The sequence below is a fragment of the Cavia porcellus genome, unplaced genomic scaffold (genome assembly GCF_034190915.1).
Source record: "Cavia porcellus strain 051 isolate PalLab524CR breed Dunkin Hartley unplaced genomic scaffold, mCavPor4.1 scaffold_32, whole genome shotgun sequence".
NCBI lineage: Eukaryota > Metazoa > Chordata > Mammalia > Rodentia > Caviidae > Cavia > Cavia porcellus.
Window position 1 is genome coordinate 35,593,522 of NW_026947515.1, and position 22,518 is coordinate 35,616,039.

At 39.4% G+C, this 22,518-nt stretch overlaps 1 protein-coding gene across 3 annotated transcripts in view; it reads right to left on the reverse strand.

Moving 5' to 3' along the window:
• Positions 1-22,518, reverse strand: part of Rabep1 (rabaptin, RAB GTPase binding effector protein 1) — a 140,667-nt gene that overhangs the window by 16,001 nt on the left and 102,148 nt on the right. For 2 of the 3 annotated variants that reach the window (XM_063242161.1, XM_063242163.1), the window contains exons 7-11: positions 19,373-19,551; positions 12,940-13,068; positions 10,014-10,481; positions 8,416-8,520; positions 2,775-2,891 (exon numbers count right to left, since the gene is read on the reverse strand). In XM_063242161.1, coding sequence (XP_063098231.1) covers positions 2,775-2,891; positions 8,416-8,520; positions 10,014-10,481; positions 12,940-13,068; positions 19,373-19,551 — 998 coding nt within the window. The remainder of the gene's footprint in view (positions 1-2,774; positions 2,892-8,415; positions 8,521-10,013; positions 10,482-12,939; positions 13,069-19,372; positions 19,552-22,518) is intronic. The other variant, XM_063242162.1, reaches the window with a different exon arrangement.

Sequence of the window (22,518 nt, forward strand, 5' to 3'; positions counted from 1 at the left end):
TTAGCAGGCTAATTTTTAAGACATAAAAGTCTGGGTTGAGGGGCCGGGGATTTAGCTCAGCGGCATAAGTGCCTGCCTTGTAAGCCCATGGTCGTGAGTTCAATCCCTGGTACTAAAAAAAAAAAAAAAAAAAAAAGTCTGGGTGATAAGGGGTTAAAAAACTTTGCTCCAGGCTCTCCTGGCCTTTTAGTACTATGCTGAAAAATCTGCAGTTAGTCTGATGGGCTTGCCATTATAGCTCATTTGCTATATTTCTCTAAAAGATTTCAGTATTCAGCCAAACATGGCAGAATATGCCTGTAATCCCAGCATTCGGGAGACTGAGGCTTGAGAATAGTTGTGAGTTTGAGACCAGCTGGGGCTACAAAGTGAGCTCAAGGCCAACCTGAAACTGCACAGGGAGACCCTGTCTCAAAAAGACCAAAAAAAAAACAAAAACAAAAACAAAAAACAGTATTCTCTCCTTTTGCTGAATTTCTGAATTTTTATTATGTGATATATATATATATATATAATGGGGAGGTTTTTCCAGGTCATAGCTAACTGGGGTTCTTTCTGTATGTCTCTTGTATACTATTAAATACAAAATTCTCTAGATTTTGTAAAACATTTTCAAAATGTTTCTACTAGGATTTCAGTAAATAAATTTTTATACATTTTGAGGCATTTTCTAATTTTTCTTTTATTCCTCTAATTCTGAGGTGAGCATTTTTTATGCTTTACTTTGTTTTGGGGTCATCTAGCAGCTGTCGGATCTAGCCTTCATGGTATCTTGTTATGTTGGGTATCACATCCACTTTGTCCTTTATTTCTGACACTCTGCCCTCACACTGTCAAGCCTGCCACCCCGCGTTCCTCTGCGCTTTTCATATCATCATTCTCTGCGTGCTCTCCTTTCTGAAGTAGTCATTCTTGTTTATGTGGCCCTGTTTGACTCAGCTTATTACTTATTTCTTCTTCAACCACGGTGAACACTGTATTGGTAAAATCTTTTCTTTAGTTAAAGCCTCTGTAAGTCCACTAAAACAGCTTAGACATTTGCTTACGTTTCTTTTTTTATCTCTTCAAATATTTTGACCATTTGTTTTTTGAATTCTTTGCCTATGACTTCCTACATTTCAGTGTCCATTAGATCAATTTTTGGAGAATTAGGGGATGATAAACATCTTGTTCCTTGTTATGTTTCTATTCTTTTTGTGCTGTGAGATCTGGTCTTCCTTGGATGGATTCTTAGTTTACATATTGGTGTTTGTACTCTGCTTCAAGGTCCTTCTAGGAGCCTGATGGCTGGCACCGTTCCTGTGTTACACAGACAGGTATCGCTCAGGAGGTGGTGCTGGCACGCAGGCCGCTTCCCCCGTTTTTCTGCATTATCTTCATTTTCTCAAATTTACCTGTAGCTTTTGGTTTTCCTGTCAGCTCTTTTATGATCTCTGGAGCCCAACTTCTCTTTGCTAAGCTGTTGTTTTCTGAATTGTTTCAGTTCATGGTTTCAGAGTCTATATTTTGTTCTCAGTCTTTACTCTGTCATTTTGAATCTAGTAGAACCACTCTAGAAAACTACTGAGCATTATTATCTACTAATGCTGCTATGTATTTTTGGAACATTCCAACTCAGTTACTCTACACAGCTTGAAGAACCATGTTACCTAAGCCTTACACAAAAAATTTCAAGGTAACATTTTTCATAATATCCCAGAACTAGGAACAACGAAGCTGATTGAACACATTACTGTGACAAACATAGAACATACAATACAGCTCTTTTTAAAATGAGAAACTGGCAAAACTGATGGCCTTAGGACAGTACGTACTTCTGAAAAGGAGAAAGTAGAGGGGTTAAGCGGCTAATATTCAGGAGAATGAGGTACTTCAGCTCAAAAATGGTTTACATGAATTGTCAGTGTGGTATGCTTGGTGTACCTGTGTGTTTGGCATTTTTCTATGTAGTCAAAACTTAAGAAGAAAGTAAGTCCTATCATTTTTAGGAGGAGCGAGTTAGAACTAGGGAATAAACACAGGACTTACACACTGAGCTACATCCTCAACTCTGGTTTTATGTTTTGTTGATTTTTGTACTTAAGCATGGCGATCCACGCCTATGATCCCAGCACTTGGAAGGCTGAGACAGGGTGGTTCCCGTGAGTTTGAGGCCAGCATGAGCTATACAGTGAATTTAAGACTAGCTTGGACTACACAGCGAGACCTTGTCTCAAAAATTTAAAACAGCAGAATTTTGTAGACAGCATCTCGCTAAGTCACCCAGCTGCCAAGACTGAGCCCAGACCTGCAGTCCTCCTGTCTCAGCCTCCTAAGCGTGCTGGGACTGCCGTCGGGTACCGCCACCCTCAGTTTCATATTTTTGTTTCCTGAGCACCAGAAATAAAATGAAAGGGAAGGAGAATCAGAGCCCCTTGGTATTCAGAGACTTATTTCAAAAACTTTAAAACAGAAAGATCAGTAAGAGAGCTTTTTATTCAAAACAAACTGGCAGATCTTCAAGGAAAAGAAATATATCCTCTTCCCTCTCTCTCTTCTGGTACTGGGGATCTAACTGGTGACTTTGTTTGCCAACAGCACTCAGGCTGCTGAGCTGACCCCCAGCTCCCCTCTTTCTTTCAAAGACGCTCTCACTAAGTCACTCCGACTGCACTGAGGCTGCAGATCTCTCATCCCTGTCACCAGCATGTGGGGAGGCAGGTGTGTGCCACAACGCCGGCTTGTTCTGTTTTAATTTAATCAGTCACATTCCAGATTCTGAACTCTCCCCTTACCTGGTGGCTGGCGTTCTCAGTGTTCCTCTTGATGCACTCCTCCAGCTCCTGTTTATCTTTCATCGTCTTCTCTAGCTGATCATTAGCCTGCCTCAGCATTACCTGCAGTTTTTTTACCTATACAATTAAAATTAGAATTAAGAACTGCAATTCCTTTTCCATTCTCTTCTTTCAGTGCTGGGGATTAAACCTAAGGCCTCGCTCATGCTAGGGAAGTATTACACCACTGAGCCTCACCCTAATCCATAGTTATTTTATAAATTAAAACCAACAGTTTGAGAGTTGAGGGAGGACTGCAAGTTCAAGGCCAATCTAAGCGACATAACAAGACTGCCTCAGAAAACAAGCAATAATAAACAGAAACAAAATTAAAACAATAGCAAACACCAAACCCGACCCCAGAATCCTTTTTATGTTTTTATTTATCTTTTCTTTTTTTCTTGGTACCGGGGATCAAATTCATGACCTTGCACTTGCCAGGCAGGCACTGTGCCACTGAGCTAAATCCCTACCCCAGAATCCTTTTTAAATATCTAATTTTTTCTGAGAAAATGTCAATGCAGAAATAAGATGACCTCATGAGACCACTATGCAGTGCTTTCCAGTTAACAAATCATTTTCACATCTGTGATCTCATCTGAGATCCGCTTCTCCTCCGGGATTTCTCCGCTCTAGCCCTGGACCCCACGCTCTAGTCTATGCTCTGCGTCCAGTCCATGATCCAAAAAACACTATAAACTTTACAAACTGAAATACAGCTATGATCTCCTACTTTACAAGTCCCTGAATGCCCTCCAAGGCTCAGTCTAAACTTCCTCAGTCATTACACTTCCTCATGACAGCATCCTGGTCTTCCTTTGCTGTGGCTTCTCTCTTGTTACAGCCCTCTCTCAGCCTCATAAACCACTCTGAATTTCTAAACACCATGCTTTTGTTTCACAACTCTGTTACTTTATGTATCTTTATATTCTTGAGCACCCTTTCTCTCCTTCCCCACTTTTCCCAAATGACTTTGTTTTGTTTTGTTTTGTTTGAGACAGGGTCTTGCTGTATAGTTCAGCCTGCCACTGAACTCACTATTGTAACCCAAGCGTTCCTTGAACTTGCAGCGATCCTCCTGCCTCGGCCTCCCAAGTGCTGGGATTGCATGTGTACGCCATCATGCCCGGCTTCTTTCCCAATAGTTTTTAACCTAGGCTCTAAAGACTTAGCTCAAATGTTGCCTTTCCTGAGCCTACAGTTAAGTGTACACCTCTCTAATTCCACTTGTATGCCTCCACAAACAATAACACTGAATTGCTGTTCTAGATTACAACACTGAAAGCTCCTTACAGGAAATTACTCTCTTCTTGCTGTATCTGAAAGGCCAAGGCCCAGGAAAATGCCAGACGTGGAAAACGCATTAGCAGACTTCCGGGAGAACATGGCGGACAGATAACAGCAACTACCGGAGGCTCTCTGGAAAACTAGGCTCAGAAGCCAGGTATGGTGCGGACTAAAGAGACATAAGCAGGTGGAGTTATGCTCTGCTGACTCAGGAACAAACTCGGCTGAGAGAAACCAACTTGGAATGCAGTCCTGGTGCTAAAACAGGAACAGAAAAGTCTCGCTGCTGAGGCTGGACCCTGCGCCATTGGAAGCCACGATTTGGGTTTCCCGCCGTGCGGCGGCTGGCTGCCTCTACATCGGCTCGGCAAGGAGAGAGACGCGCAGAAACTCTGAGAACGGGAATCTGCGAACGGAGTCGAAAACAGGACGGGCAGGGAGGCATGTTCTGACTTGTGGCGAGGTGAGTGAGAGAAACTGACACTCCACCACAGTTTGACTCCAGCGGACTTTCTGGGCCCGAGCAGTCCTGCGGGAGCAGGGCGCGGTGGAGACTCCAGCCACACATTCCCCTCTCGGGCGGGATTGGTGAAAAGTGCCTGGCCTGCGTGACGCTGCCGGCGGACCCCGTAGGCTGGCCCAAACCAGATCCCAGAGCCTGCCGGAAGCCAGGAGGGGCGGGCCTCCGCGTAGGCTGCCTGGTGCGCAGCGGTGAGTGGGAACACCTAACCGGCGCAATTCGATCAGGCTGTGGCTGGCAGGGAGAGAAGCTGGGCCTCTCATATAAGCTTGCATATATAACGAACAGAGAATATGGGAAGAGGCAGCAACAAGAAAGGCTCCTCGGCCCCCAATTCTGAGAAACAGGCAATAGCAGACACCGCACCAATACACATAAAGCACCATATAGAGAGCCTCATAGACCAATTCAGGAATGAAGTTATCAATGACCTGAAGCTAGAAGTATGCAAAATAGTTAGAGAAATGCTAAGCCCCACCCAAGAAAAAACAGATGGTGGAATGGAAGAACAGAAAAAGAGGGGAGAATTGTTTGATGGAGAAAACAGGGAAAGCATAGAATACGTGAAGCAGGTTCAAAGGGACTACCAAGAAACTAAGAAGTCTATCGAAGACTGGCATAACAGCTTGAAAGAAACTAAGGACAGACTATCTGAACTGGAGGGCAGAATTGTAATATGGGAGAATGAAATGAAAAACTTCTTAAAAATAACAAAGAAACAAACAGCAATAATACAAAGACAAGAAGATGATAAGAGGATCCATAACTTAAGGATTAAGAACATAAAAGAAGAAGTAGGGACACAAACAAGTGAACTACAAAAGCTACTCACAGAAATAATCCAGGAGAATTTTCCTAATTTAGCAAAAGGTAAAGATACTCAGATGTATGAGGCATACAGGACCCCAGCTACCTACAACCCAAACAGAGCAACACCCAGGCATATAATAATAAAAATTCCAGAAATTCAATACAAGAACAGAATATTAAAAGCTGTCAGAGACAAGAAACAGACCACTTACAAGGGAGCACCCATCAGAATTACAGCAGATTTCTCTGCACAAACCATCAAATCACGAAGAGCGTGGGGGGAAATAATTCAAGCTTTGAAAGATAATAATCTCCAGCCAAGATTGAGATATCCTGCACAACTGTCCCTGGAAATTGATGGAAAAACAAGATGCTTCCAGGATAAAGAGGAACTGGGGGAATTTGCAACCACCAATTCAACTCTACAGAGAGTATTGCAGGATATTCTAAAAAAAGAAAAATACAAAGAATCCAGAAATAGTGGAGGCCACAACTAATGGAGCAGAGAACAAAGTGAAGAAGACAAACTGACAGCTACTGACAGAATAAGAGCTCAACAGAAATGAGGCAGAGAAGATTGGATGATAGGAACAGCTATTTTGGAGAAAATGACATCTTAATAGGTAATACTGATTTAGTACCATCTTGTTTTGAAGTCTCATCTAGCTTTTGTCCTTCTGTCTCCAATGGTCTAAATAGGTTGTATCTTACTGGATTTTATTATGTATGATAGTATAAGCAAAAACCTTTTAAAGACAAGGAGATTATACAGAAATCATTATTCATTTTCTGTTAGTCGGTTCTAAATATTCTGTAATGCTGTCATTCTCTTAAATGGTTTTACATTGTTTTGATATACTTAATGCTACAGTATACGAAGTTGTACTCAAGGATTTCAAGGAAAGAGACAATATGGTAACTACTTTTAGGTCAGGATTATCTGGTGGTGAAACACTATTCTGCTTAAATGGTTATGTTTTGATCTGTGCTGTTTAGTTGTTATGCCCTCTTTTATCTCAATCTCCACTCCATTATTTACTTTTTTAATACTTTTTTTAAATTTTTATCCTTTTAATTAATGGAAAAAATAGCAGGATATATTATAGTAACCCACTTTGACTTTCCATTACCTCGATTTAAAGCCCTGTATTACTCTCACCATCTGGTTTTTAACTGATGTTCCCCTATTCTGTTTTGCTGGATAGTATCAGGTTCGAAAATTTAGGCATCAGCTGTGAAGATAATGAGATTCATTATAACGCCCATTCTCGTTGACTTTTATCTACTTTTGAAGACCTACAATGTCTCCAATGGTTTGGTTTTGTTGGTTTTGTTCTTTACTGTTTTGTTCAATTGTATTATAACTAATGGTATAGGCAATTCTATTAGAGATAGTGGGAGGCATTATGGTAACCATTGTTGATCACCTTGTATTATGTTTTCACATTATCTATTATGTCCACCCTTTTGACTTGACCGATTCTGTTCTGTTATGTCACATTTGGTTTTACTCTCTTCCAAAAAAGTAATAAGAACCGTGAGAGCAATGAAACCCAAAATGTGTAATAGTCATTGTACAAAAGAGAGGAAAAGAAAGTGCTCTAAACTATATAACTGCATAAGTGTATAAGATAGAATATGATATCACAGAATTTTATCAGATCATTGAACAGAACTGTTTGCAGTATCATTGTTGGAATGTCCACTTTACAAGCTTTAATTTTGTGACTTGAACAATTATTTCTAAGATGACAATATGTAATCCATTAACTTGTGATTTCCTACTGTTCATTTTTTTTCTGCAAATCTGTATAACTTGTATACCCTTTCTCTGCTTTTTTTTTCTCCTTAAATAAAATATTAAAAAAAAAAAAAAAAAACCAAAAAAAAAAAAAAAAAAAAAGAAAGAGTGAAAAAAAAAAAAAGAAAACGCATTAGCAATGGTTTACAGATACGACTAAGGGATCCAACATAGCCCATTTCCACATTTTAAGAGGCCAGCTCTCTTGAGTTTTACAAATAGTTTTAGAAATCTATCTTTGAACTACCTATGAAAAGAGAATATATGGAGGAACTTAATGCGAGCAATGCTTGAAAATATTAAATTATCACCCTAATTTGCTTTAAGTTCTTTTAAAGACTAATGGAAGACTCTGCATAACAAAGAATAATTAGAAAACAGAAGAAAAATTATTTTTTCCTTATATTTGCTTTCACAAGCCTACTTTTGTGAAATTCTACATTATTTTCTAAATGTTACCAATATACCCATAATTTAACACTGTTATTTGTAAAACTACTTAGGGTTTGTGACTCTGAGCATACCAATGTATTCGCCTATAAATTATATTTGTTGAATTGATTGTATTTTAATCAATTCAACAAACTTATAACAAGAAGTAGGTGATTATGAGCTGGGCATGGTGGCACACATCTGTAATCCCAGCACTGGGGAGGCTGAGGCAGGAGGATTGTTGCAAGTTCAAGACCAGCCTGAGCTACAAAGTGAGCTCAAGGTCAGCTGAACTGCATAGCAAGACGCTCTCTCAAAAAGACCAAAAAAAAAAAAAAAAAAATTACAAATTCTTACTAACATGACTCAATTAAGCTTTTATTCTATCAAAGACAATAGTGAACTTCCTCTACCCCTCATCTCCAGCTCATGAAGCATTTATTCTCCATGTGCCTCCATCACACTTGGGCACTGGGTAGGAAAAGAAACGGAGAGGAAGGAGATGAGGTGGTACTGCTCTGAAAGCTGAGTGGGCCCAGGCGGCACTGACACATCAGTGAAGTACACAAATACACAAAGCAAAATCCCGCTGGGCTCTGACTGCAAGTATAACTGCCTCCGCCTCTACCAGATTGTTTCATAATTTATCAAGAAAGATATGCTTCAAAAGCAAACAAGAGGGAAAAGACAATGCCTTACTTCCAACGAAAACTAAAACAGCTCATGATCTGGCACATCCAAATGAAACTTACCTGGTCTCTCGTTTCAGCCTCCTGAATCTGAATTCCTTGTAACTGCTTTTCATAGTTGGAACACATATCACAACGTCTCCCAAGTTTATTTCCAGCATTATGAACCTGAAGGGTATCAAAATTATCTCTTCTCAAGCAGAACAAAACAATTCTCTATCATATGCCTTTGGGAACACATGCATAGTCTTACCACTGTTAGTCAAAAGTGCAGTATGGAGAAAGCTGTTTCTCCAAGGTCTTATGAGAATAAGTTATAATACAGAACTAGAGTCTAAGAAATCATAATCTCTAGTACAAATATGATAGGAAAACAACGACCACAAAACATCATATTTGAGGAATACAGGCAAAACATGCTACACTGTAGCACTCAGAATTTAAACCAGTAACATCCAACCAATGGGAAAAGATAAAAAGCAAAACCAATGCCAGTTCCCCAATTTCACCAGCTCCAATTACACAACAGGTATGAAACTACTAAGCAGCACCTTCACATATTTGTTTAACATGAGATCAAGGAGAATGGATTCTTTCAGGCTTAACAGGCTACTTTACTTCCTGATCAAGTGCTTCTTCAAAGAGAAGCAGCTTGAGTGAGAGACAGCACTACAAGTCAGAACATCTGGACTCTAGCCGAGGCTTTGGTACTAGGTCAAGGGGAATATGTGAACGAGGCTTGAATTTCCTAAGCCAGTTGCCCCTTCTGTAAACTGAAGAAGATCATGCTTTGATTGCCTCATTGTGATCACAAAGCTCAAAAAGAGGAAGTATGTGAAAGGGCTCTGTAATTTGGAAAGCATTATGCAAACACATATTGAAGGTTTTTTTTTTTTTTTTTTTTTTTTTTTGTCTTTTTCGTTTTTATCGGTACCAGGGATCGAACTCACGACTGCCTGCTTGCAAGGCAGGCACTTATGCCGCTGAGCTAAATCCCCAGCCCCTCATATTGAAGGTTTTATCTCCTACTAAATTTGCAGATTCTGAGGAAAACTGTACTCATTAAGGGATGCCTAGGCCAGGCATGGTGGCTCACATTTGTAATCCCAGCACTCAGGAGGCTGAGGCAGGAAGATTGTTGCAAGTTTGAGACCAGCCTGGGATACAAAGTGAGCTCAAGGTCAGCCTGACCTGTGGAGTGAGATCTTATCTCAAAAAGACCAAAAAAAAAAAAAAAAAAACCCCAACTTATTAAAAAAGAAATGCCTTCTTTTCTCTCCCCTATTTTTCACTCCCTCCTTAAACCCACTTCCCACAACTGGTGATGAACATTTTAATTTCAGACCTAAAGGAAAGAATGAGTGTAAACTATGAATACAATACTCAAATATTAGAAAAATGAAATTCAGACTACTCTAATTTAATGTTACTCATCAGACTGCTCCAATTTCTAACACAATTAGTAGTTAGTTCCTTTTATTGTCATAATCAACATGGAAGAGCTAACACAGACTATGACACAGCCAAATGGTATGGGTCAACATTTACTTGCTGGCAACACATGCCTGCATTGACTCCAAGGATTACTTACTGAGAAAATAAATCTGAAAGCTACCTTCTGCCCCTCAAACTGAGCAAGAGGAAAAGAACAGAAAACTCACCTCCTTCTGCAGGAGATTCCACTCCGTTTCACTGACTAAGCGGTAACCACTGGGGGACACATACGCACTCTCCATACCCTGGGTGACACTGGAGAGGAGAGAGGCGGTCTCTTCTTGTTCTGGTGTCATCGCCTTGATTGCTCTTTCTTGGTCTTTGGTTAACATAAACCCACTTGGCATCTGCAGTGATCCAAGTGATGCAGTATCAAAGTTCTCAGATACCGAATCTGCTCCTACTAGAGGTCCAAAATCCGACTCATCAAGGTTTCCAGCAGACTTTGCTTTGAAGTTATGACCTAAAGCTTTGGATTGCAACGAGCCCGAGGTGCCCAAGCTGTCTGTAGATTGTGCTCTCCTAAGTCCATCCTTAAACATGTCATTATCCGATTTACTGAATGGATCTACAGATGGTAACAATAAATCTGCATCTAAAGAGTGGACTGAACCATGGGTACTGTCTAAATGCTCCTGAAATGTAAAAATATATATTTCCAAGTTAGACAATTCTCTGTGTCTCCAAAGAGAAAAACTCACATATATATAATGTATTTTGCCAGGTTACAAATAATTATACAATCAATAAATGAGTATTTACCTAGCATCCTCTACATGTTGGGCACTAAGGCTAGTACTCAGAATATAAGAGGTGGATTAGCCATCAGTTATTCTTTATTTACGTTTCCTGTACTTTTCAAATTTTCATACTACTTTCCATATTACTTAGCGAGAAAAATATATTTGAAGCATCATGTTAAAAATGGTAAGTCCTACAAATTCTAAATGTTTTTAGCAAAATTTAAATCCCAAAGCATTCCATACGACCTTTAAACACAAAACAATTACACATAACAATCAAACTCCAAAATATCAGATCTGAAAGTTTAAAAGGTATTTTAAATATTGAAGAATGTTACGTACAATGTTATCTAGATATTTTAATGTCGAAAACTTTTCTGTAATCATAACAATTTTCCCTTTCCTGTTTTCCTGCTTTTGAAACATTCCTGGATAGATGACTACATGATGCATAAATCATGTAATATTTGGCTGTACTTAAAACTTAGGACAGTCTTCTGGAAATCTCCTTTAAAAATGCAAAGCAGAATTAGGTCAAGTGGTCCTCAGTGTACACTCCAAAACAAAGAATGCACAAAAACAACTATGTCATACTTTTCAGTCTCTACTAAGATTTTTTTTAAAGTTTTTTAATGCCCAACTATTGATATTACTCATAAATATGAAAATATAAGCAACCAGAAGGACACATGGCTCAGAGTAAATCTATGAACTTAAACTGAAATCTGGTATCTCTGTAAATGAAGAAAAGACTTTTAATCAATTTAACTTAAACTTGCTCACTGAGTTCAAAAGGATGGGTGGTGAGAAAGTATGGATACATTTTTTTCATGCTGAGAATCAAATCCAGAGCCTAACATGCTAGAAAAGCAGCCTACCACTGAGCTATATCCCCATCCCTATGAGTACCAAACTTTACAAGGTACTTCAAAAAGCACAAAATAAACAAGGGATATAAGCATGGATAATAAGCAGACTGGTCTGGCTGTACTGAACTAAGAGCGTGGGATAGGACAGAAGGGCTATTCAAATGGGAAGGCCCTTGCATGGCAAGCTAAGGAGCTTAGTTCTTATCCAAAGGCAATTAAGAAAAGCATTTCATTCACTGAAAAGGAGATATTGGCACAAACTTGGGAGAATGAGAAACATTACAATATTCAGAAAGGCAGAGGGAGGCGAACATTCCAGGTGACAGAAACAAAATGCAAGGTGGACAGACATGAACAATATGATTAAAGTAAAATCCTTACGAGGCTGGGGATTTAGCTCAGCGGCATAAGTGCCTGCCTTGCAAGCAGGCAGTCATGAGTTCGATCCCCGGTACCAATCAAAAGGAAAAAGACAAAATAAAAAAGTAAAATCCTTACTATGAAGGGCCTCCACTGTCTGTGTGAAAACTTTGTACTCAACAGTGTCAGTAATGAGAGTCAGAGGTGGTTGCTGAGTAGTGGAGTGGCCTGACTACAGCTACACTTAATAAATGCAGCTGTAACACTGAGAGTGCAACGGAGTGGGCAAGCTACAGGTAGGAACCCAACGATGTAGCCCGCCACAAAACAGGTGAGAGGCGATGAGACCAAAGGGACTCCCTTACCTCTTCTACCTCCAGGTCTCTCCACCCATTTTCAGTATTTTCAGTGACTTCACGAGGCCTCACAGCAATCTGCCCAACCTGACTGTTAAAACTCATACATTTTAAAATCTAAACTTTCCTACACTTTAATCTTTTCTCAACAAAAAAGAATATTCATACTATTATTCACATCAAAAAATATTTTGCAAATGTCATTTAAAGATTTATTTAAATGTAGCAAATTCTTTAGCCAGGCATGGTGGCACATGCCCGTAATCCCAGAGCTTGAATGGCTGACACAGGAGGATCGCCAGAAGTTCAAGGCCAGCCTGAACTACACAGTGAGATTCTGCCCCAAAAATTCAAACAGGGAGGGGGGGGAGTGAAACAAGCGGGGGGCGGAGGGAGAGAAAGAAAGGAATCAAAGAAGACAGACTGATGGACAGACCTGAACTATCAGTGGGAAGAACATTTAATTAACTAATATGGTAAACAAAGCACTACACAGTTCAAGCAGCACTATCTGTAATGTCATAGAAAAAACAAAATACTATCATTTTAGCTAATTTTTAACTATCCACTTACCATACAATGTAACTGACTGATTATGAGCAGGCTTTAAAAATGGTGACAACATATACATAATTTTTTTTGAAATATCTATGATTCCTGGGGTTAAGAAATCCTCCTGCCTTAACCCTCTTAGTAGCTGAGGCAAGCACGCATGTGTCCCTGCACCTGGATGATACAACAAGTTTAATTATAGATTCACTATACCTCTTCATTTGATAAGTGGACTGAAGATTCGTCTTGAGTTAAAGCACATACCACTGGTACCTTGACTTCTTCTTCGACATCCGTTTTTTTATGATTTTTTCTCTTAAGTCTTTGTTGTTCATCATCTTCCTAAAAGTTAGGTATAGAAAACATACATATTACCCAAGTAATCTGTGTTGACAAGTCATATAGTTCTTTAATCATGCAAAACAATTTACAAAGAACAGAAAGCTTTATTTGGTTTTTGAGACAGGATCTCACTATGTAGTTCAGGCTGGCCTTGAACTCAGCAACTCTTCCACCTCAGCTTCCAAAGAACTGGGATTATAGGTGTGCACCAACATACCTGGCTCAGAGAGTTTAAAGATAACAGACATTTGAACATTTAAACTTATTTATATTGTGACTACATTTAGGGACCTGTGGTCATGACAAAATATTTTAATTCTGCAAGCACAAATTAAAAACTCACTTTAAAGAAGAAATCAGGAAGCAGCTTATAAGAAAAACATACTGTATAAAAGAAAGTCACAATAAAGAAAACTGCCGTGCAAGGTAGTGCACGCCTGTAATCCCAGCACTCAGGAAGCTGAAACAGGAGGGTTGTCAAGAGTTCAAGGCCAGCCTGGGCTACACAATGAATTCAAAACCAGCCTGAACTACATAGTGAGACCCTGTCAAAAGAAAGGAAAGGAAAAAAGAGAGAAGGGAGGGTGGTCTGGAGGGAGGGAAAAGGAAAGAAGAAAGTTCTTCCTTTGAATAATCCAAAAAAGAAGAGAAAATTTACATAGAACACTTCTTTTAATCATCGTAAAAATAGGAAGTTATTAGGACATTAGAAGTGTGTACAAATTTACATAAAATACAAAAGGAATGATCAAAAAGATAGCAGATAGATAAGAGCGGAATACAGAGGCTCCCTGAGACAGACAACTTGGATGCTGAAATAAAACATCGTGGGGAGGCCTGGACAGAAGGAAATGGGTCCTCTCGACCCAGGAAGAAACTAAAGGGAAAAGAACCAGTCAAACATGCAGTCCCAGGGCTACTACTGGAGCAGCTAAGATTTGGTGTTCTCACTGCAGTGCCCGAACTCATGCCCGTGACTGATTGAGCCACCCAAATTTCCACCACTTCAAATTGCTGGAACCACAGTCACACTAAAGTCAGAGGTTGGCAAGCCCAACAGAGAACAGAGCCAGCAAGGGACTTGTATTGACCTGCGGTGAGTGCTGGGAATAAGACTCTTCCACGGGAAAGGGGCACCAACGGGATGACATTGTGGAATCAGGCAGGACTGGCAGTGACTTCAGTGACTTCAGTCAGTTGTTCCCTTCCCAGACCAGACTGGTGGGGTGTGCTTGGCTTGGGTCACGCCCCTGGCTGGGACCCAATAAGTTGTCCCAAACCAATTCCCTATGTGTGGTGCACATTAACGCAGTGAAGGCCTCAGAGGGTTGATTGACCCAGAGGGGAGGGGCCAGCATATGCTGCCCCTGTTTGCACCTCAATAGCACACTGGAGTGGGCAGGTTCACCTAGCCAGCACGCTTCAGAAGAACTATAACCAACAAGGAAAGGGACTAACATGATAAGAGAAAAAACAAGAAAAAGTCCCCAGCCCCCAGCCCTGAGAACACTGATCCAGGAGAGGTAAATACAAAAAGAGACTGAGAGCAGCAAACATGCAATACCAGACACAGCATCAGTAGGCATAAAGAGATATCTTCAGGACCTCATAGATGAGTTCAAAAGTGAAATATTCAATCAAGTGAAGCAAGATATAAATAGATTAATAAAAGAAATGCTAAGTACCTCTCAAGAAGACACAGACGGAAGAATGGAGGAGCACAAAAAAAGGAGAGGAACATTCAATGAAGAATATAAAGAAAATATAGAAAACATGAAGCAGGTTCAAAGAGATTACAAAGAAATAAAAAACTCTACTGAAAGCTGGCAAAACTGCCTGAAAGAAACTAAGATAGACTATCAAAACTTGAGGACAGGTTTGCAATGTGTGATCATGAAAGGAAAAATTTCTTAGAAATAACAAGGAAGGGCTGGGGATTTAGCTCAGCGGCATAAGCGCCTGCCTTGCAAGTGTGTGGTCGTAAGTTCGATCCCCGGAACCGCTAAAAAAAAAAAAAGAAATATCAAGGAAACAGGCAGTAACAATGCAAAAGCTAGAAGATGACAAGCGGATCTATAACTTAAGAATAAAGAATGTGAATGAAGAAGCAGGGGTACAAACAAAGGAACTGCAATTATTCACAGAAATAATGAAGGAAAACTTCCAAAGCATAGGAAAAGGAAATGATATTCTGATGTATGAGGCATACAGAACTCCAGCCACCTACAACCAAAACAGAGCCACACCCAGACATATAATAATCAAGATCGCAGAAATACAATATAAGAACAAAATATTAAAAGCTGTCAGAGGAAAAAAAACCAGATCACCTATAAAGGAAAACCCATCAAAATCATGGCAAACTTCTCAACACAGACCATCAAATTAAGAAGAGCTTGGAGTGAAGTATTCCAAGCCCTGAAGGAAGATAACCTCCAACCCAGATTGATGTACCCTGAAAAACCGTCTCTGGAAATTATTGGGAGAAACAAGATGTTTCCAAGACAAAGAGGAACTGGGGGAATTCGTGACCACCAACCCAACCCTACAGAGAATACTGCAGACATTCTAAAGAGAGAGAAAAATACAGGATTTCAGGAATAGTGGCAGAGAGGCCCCAATGAATGGAGCGGAAAGTGGAATGAAGGAGAAAAGCAGACAACTAATGGCAGAAAAAGAGCACAACAAAAATGAGGCAGAGAAGGTTGGCTATAATCTCTTGGCCTTGATACACTAAAACAGAGAGAGAGAGAGAGAGAGAGAGAGAGACAGAGAGACAGAGAGAGAGAGAGAGAGAGAGAGAGAGAGAGAAACACAGGCAGAGTAGATCAGGAGGCAGGGTCCACCGAGATGCTCTTTATGGGAAATATAATTAACTTGAAAAGGGTTTATTAACCAAAAATCAAATATGAGAAAACAATGCTCTATGTGACAGGGAACCAGAGAGTAATAGGGGCAACTCGACCAGCAACTGCAGATAGGTCGGAAAGACAGGCTTTAATAGGTAAAGGAATACAACTTGAGATCAAGTCCAGGAGGGAGAAGGTTCGGAAACACTTATGAAAATAGCAGGTTGTCGTGCCCGCCCCCTCATCTAAAAACTGAGTTAGTGAGGCCCAAAAATGCACAGTGCACCCTGGGGGTGTGAAAGGGGAGGAATAGTCTTTAAAAAAGAAGGCAGAGGATATTGCATGAAATAGTGCATCAGGATTTAAAACACACATTATCACACCGCTCTGCTTAGATAGATTATAGTCTGTCCCAGTTTATCTACTTGCACTAGATCTGAGAGCACAGACAGCTATCCCAGGATATAGTACAGTAATCATTCTCTATTTCCTATTAACTTATTCTGGAGTCCTCTATAACTTACACTGTTTCACCATGACTGATCTTAGTTCAATCTGGTTTGTTTGACTGCTGTTGGTATCGACAGATTTTATTCAAAACTTATATGATTGATAGTATCAAGTCCGAGAGTATAAGCAACTACACTGAAGATGACAAGATTCCCTAGGATACCCATTCTGGTTTGATTATTACCTGCTTTTGAAGTTTTACACTATGTACAAAGTTATGTTTTTATTAATATTGTTATGTACTTCTGTATTCAATTATACTATGTCTAATGATATAGACAAGTCTATTGAAGATAACAAGAGACAACACAGTAACCATTGTGGAACACCTTGTACAGTGGTTTTATACGACTTCTTCGTTTCATGTGTTTATAGGAATATGTTGTTTTGTCTTGCTTTGTTTTGTTTCTCCCTCTAATATAGAAAGGATGGAAATACATGTTGAGACTCATGCATATGTAGAACCTATAAGCAGTTTACAAGAACTGGTCTTATAACGCATGATGAAATGAACAAACACTCTGAAGAAAAAGAGATCCAGTGCCGATCCTGTAGTGTCATGATGTGAAACCCAGCAATACTATTATTCTTTGTTCACAGTGATTTTAGCCTGCTTTGGTTTGTTTAATCTCAACATAAATGAAGGTATGGATAACTGCATGTATGTTTAAGGGTATAGGATTGATAAGCATATTACTAAGGTTTTGTTGGACAGCTGAACAGAATTGTTTGCAATCTCACTGGCTGAATCCCTACTTTGTATGCTTCACTTTTGTAACTTGAACAACTATTTGTAAGAGGACAATATGTAATCATCAACTAGTGATTTATTTTTTTGAAGGTATGTATTATTTCTACCCTTTTTTTGTTTTGTTTAGTCTTTCTTTAAATAAAATTAAAAAGGAATATCTAAGATGATGTAATAATTCACTCAAGATAAGTAAGATAATCTTCTATGCCCAAGACGGTCTAATACAGAGGGACAAACACACAGCTGCAATATAAGTACACAGAAGGTTCTACAGGATGAGAGAAACAAAGACATATTTCATCCAAGAGAGCCAGCAAAGGTTACCAAATAAGGCAACCCTTCAGCTGAATCTTGAAGGAACAGTAAGATGAGTTTGCATGAGAAGAGACAGATAAAGGGTACAGGAAGAAAGGGAGAAGCAAGCACAAAAGACAGAAGCCTAGAAGAGCAGGCTTGTGGGCCAATACTCAACCGTGCACAGATCCGTCAAAGTCAGGGATATGGAGGAGGGGACAGTGATTACATGCTTGGCCTCTGAAATCAGAGACTGGCTCAAATCTCAGAACTATCATTGCTCTTCACAGCCTGTTTCCCAGTCTGTAACAAAGGAATAATTCCCTAGTGCCTATTTCACATGGCATTTTGCTGTTCTTCTGAGAATTGATGTAGATAAAGCTTTATACACAAAACCTTAACACACTACTAGAAAGCACATAGTAAATGCTAATAAATCTCTTAACAAGTCTAGTAAGGCTTAGACTGTTTTAAAGGAGCAGCAAAAAAACAATGATGCAAGATCTGTACTGTAGAATCTAAATCCTTAGGTTGACTATACCTACCCACAATATGAATGAGCCTGAATTAAGAGACAAAAAAAATTATTTTTTTAAAAAGATAGGGTCAGGCTATGTAGTTCAGGCTGTTCCTGAACTCACTACATAGCTCAGGCTGGCCTCAAACTCATGGTAATCCTGTTTCAGTCTCCCAAGAGTTGGGATTACAGGAATGCACCACCACACTTGGCTTCAAAAACAAAAAATTCTGTACAGTAAAATCTAATCTAAGACAATAAGGCAATTTAAAATATTTTTAAAACTTGGAAAAGCAATGAACACCTTTATGTAGCTAGTCTAAGGATATACTGGCACACATGTGTAATATGGAAAAGATATTAGCTGCAACATTTTTTTAGATGACAGAAGAAGGGAGAAGACATCTAGCTGCCCACATAAGGAGGAAGATGAAATGGGCTCTAATACATTCATGCTACCAAATAACAAGAATGAGAGAACTCTGATATGAAAATAGACCCAGAGTATTACACACATAAATTACAGTGTCAGTATTTATGGTTTGATGTATAATGTATGATGGCAAAGCGGGTACTCTAAATGTATGCTACAAACATGTGGAACTAGGCTGGAAAACTCTAGGAAATGCAGCTATTTCTGGGAAAGAAATGTGGGAGATGCCAAAGGGAAGTTTTCATTCAATCACTTCATACTTAATTTATTGTTTCACTTTGTATTTAAAATAAGCAACATTTAACGTGACAATACATTTTTGTGTTGATTGTGCAATTTTAATTTTTAAAAAGATAAACAGGATATTGGCCATGCAGCATTCTGGGCATCTGCCTTCACATCACTCAGCCCCTCCATCCGTATTCTGTCACCTTCTAGTCAGGCTTTTGGAGCAATGTCACCAAAAACTTGGCCTAGATAAACACAATTCAAGAACCCTAGGAGAACTAGACAGCACTAAAGAGAGTTTCTCAAAAATATACACTGTTCATTTTGCAGTTTCTGAAGAAGGTCATTATAAAAGTTTTTCGACCTTTGCAGCTAAAGGTGGTCACAGGAAAAAAAAAATGCAGCTAAAGGTGGTCACAGGGAAAAAAAAAGGGGGGTTTTCCACCTCGATAAAGGTTTTTATAAAGTTGAGAAACAAAATATGTCACTTTTATGTTTTTAAAAATAATACTAAAAAAAAAAACCTTCAGGGACCAGTGATGTAGTTCAGAGGCACAGCACTTGCCTAGAATGTATAAGACCCTGGGTTTGACCCCCAGCATACTAAGCAATAAAGCATCAAGTATCACCAGTTTAAGTTGATCTCTGCCCCTTATAACGTAATGAGGTGTGTGTGTGCTACTGTCAACCATATGAACAAGTCCTACAGCACCACTACTCACCTGATCTTTCTTCTTCAGTTCTTCAACTTGTCGGAGCTGTTCTGAAGTCAGCACGACCTCCATTCGCTGCATGTCTCTCATCAGCAAACGCTGGGACTCCAGAAACTGGTCATTGGCCTTCTGCCATGTGTGTTTCAACTGGTTGTGTTGCTGTCGCTCTTGCTCCAACAGATGGCAAACTGTTTAGAAAGCCCCCAATAAAAACACTGAGTTTTAATAGAAGGAAATTTCTTTTTTTTTTTTAATTTTATTTAAGGAGAAAAAGAAAAAAAAGCAAAGAAAGGGTACACATTATACAGATTTACAGAAAAAAATAAACAGTAGAAAATCACTAGTTAATGGATTACATATTGTCATCTTAGAAATAATTGTTCAAGTTACAAAATTAAAGCTTATAAAGTAGACATTCCAACAGTGAGACTGCGAACAGTTCTGTTCAATGATCCAACAACTCAGTAATATCATTATCTATCTTATACATTTAAATATACATGCAGTTATATTGTTTAGAGCACTTTCTTTTCCTCTCTTTTGTATAATGACAATTACACATTTTGGGTTTTGTTGCTCCCACAGTTCTTATTACTTTTTTGGAAGGGAGTAGAACCAAAAGTGACATAACAGAACAGAGTCAATCAAATCAAAAGGGTGGACATAACAGATAATGTAAAAGCATAATACAAGGTGATCAACAATGGTTACCATAATGCCTCCCGCTATCTCTAATAGAACTGCCTATATCATCAGTTATAATAAAATTGAACAAAACCAACAAAACCAAAACATTGGAGACATTACAGGTCTTCAAAAGTAGATAATAGTCAACCAGAATGGGCGTCATAATGAATCCCACTATCTTCACAGCTGTTGCCTAAACTTTCAAACATGGTACTATCAAGCAAAACAGAATAGAGGAACATCAGTCAAAACAAGATGGTGAGAGCAATACAGGACTTTAAATCAAGATAATGGAAAGTCAAAGTGGGTTACTATAATATATCCTGCTATTTTAAATTTATTTTTCCCTTAATTAAAGGGATAAAAATAAAAAAGTAAATAATAAAATGGAGATTCAGATAAAAGAGGGCATAACAGCAAAACAGCACAGATCAAAACGTAACCATTTAAGCAAAATAGTGTTTCACCACAAGATAATCCCGACATAAAAGTAGTTACCATATTGTCTCTTTCCTTGAACTCTTTGAGTATAACTTTGTATACTGTAGCATCAAATATATCAAAACAATGTAAAACCATTTAAGAGACTGATGGAATTACAGGGTATTTAGAATCAACTAACAGAAAATGAACAATGGTTTCTGTATAATCTCCTTGTCTATAAAAGTTTTTGCTTATACTATCATATATAATAAAATCCAATAAGATACAACCTGTTTAGACCAATGGAGACAGAAGAACAAAAGCTTGATGAGACTTCAAAACAAGATGATACTAAATCAGTATTACCTATTAAGACATCATTTTCTCCAAAATAGCTGTTCCTATCATCCAATCTTCTCTGCCTCATTTCTGTTGAGCTCTTTTTCTGTCATTAGTTGTCAGTTTGTTTTCTTCATTTTGTTCTCTACTCCATTCATTGTGGCCTCTCTGCCACTATTTCTCGATTCTTCGTATTTTTCTTTTTTAGAATATCCTGCAGTATTCTCTGTAGAGTTGAATTGGTGGTTGCAAATTCCCCTAGTTCCTCTTTATCCTGGAAGCACCTTGTTTTTCCATCAATTTCTAGGGATAGTTGTGCAGGATATATCAATCTTGGCTGGAGATTATTATCTTTCAAAGCTTGAATTATTTCCCCTCACGCTCTTCGTGATTTGATGGTTTGTGCCGAGAAGTCTGATGGGTGTTCCCTTGTAAGTGATCTGTTTCTTGTCTCTGACGGCTTTTAATATTCTGTTCTTGTATTGGATTTCTGGAATTTTAATTATTATATGCCTGGGTGTTGCTCTGTTTGGGTTGTAGGTAGCTGGGGTCCTGTATGCTTCATACAACTGAGTATCTTTACCTTTTGCTAAATTAGGAAAATTCTCCTGGATTATTTCTGTGAGTAGCTTTTGTAGTTCATTTGTTTGTGTCCCTACTTCTTTTATGTTCTTAATTCTTAAGTTATAGATCCTCTTATCATCTTCTAGCCTTTGTATTATTGCTGTTTGTTTCCTTGTTATTTTTAAGAAGTTTTTCATTTCATGCTCCCATATTACAAATCTGCCCTCCAGTTCAGATAATCTGTCCTTAGTTTCTTTCAAGCTGTTATGCCAGTTTTCGATAGAGTTTTTAGTTTCCTGGTAATCTCTTTGAACCTGCTTCGCGTATTCTATGCTTTCTCTGTTTTCTCCATTAAACAATTCTCCCCTCTTTTTCTGTTCTTCCATTCCACCATCTGTTTTTCCTTGGGTGGTGCTTAGCATTTCTCTAACTATTCTGCTTATATCTAGCTTCAGGTCATTAATAACTTTATTCCTGAACTTGTCTATGAGGCTCTGGAGATAGCACTTTGTATCTATTGGTGCTGTGTCTGCTATTGCCTCTTTCTCAGGATTGGGGGCCGAGGACCCTTTCTTGTTGCTGCCTCTTCCCATATTCTTTGTTCCTTATATATGCAAGCATATATAGGAGGCCCAGCTTCCTTCCCTGTCAGCCACAGTCTGACTGAATTGTGCCGGCTCGGTGTTCCCACCCACCATAGCACACCAGGAAGTTGCAGATCAGGCCGCCTATGCGGGGCCCGCCCCTCCAGGTCACCTTCAGGTGTTGGGATCTGGGTTGTGCTAGCCTACTGGGTCTCAGCCAGCAGCATCACGTAGGCTAGGCACTGCTCACTAATCCCGCTTGAGAGGGGAATACGGTGACTGAAGTCACTGCAGTGCCCTGTTCCCGCAAGTCTGCCCGGTCCCAGAATGTCTTCTGTTGGAGTCTCCTAGACCGTGGAAGAGTCCCAGTTTCTCTCACTCACTGCAGGTCAATGCACAGCTCCCCGCCCATCCTGCTTTCAACTCCGTTCACCGATTCCCGTTCTCAGAGCTTTCGGTGTCTCTGTCCCTGCCAAGCCAATGTAGACACAGCAGTGGCGGCGGGAAACCCAAATCGTGGCTCTCAGTGGCACGGGCTCCAGCTTCCACACTGAGGCT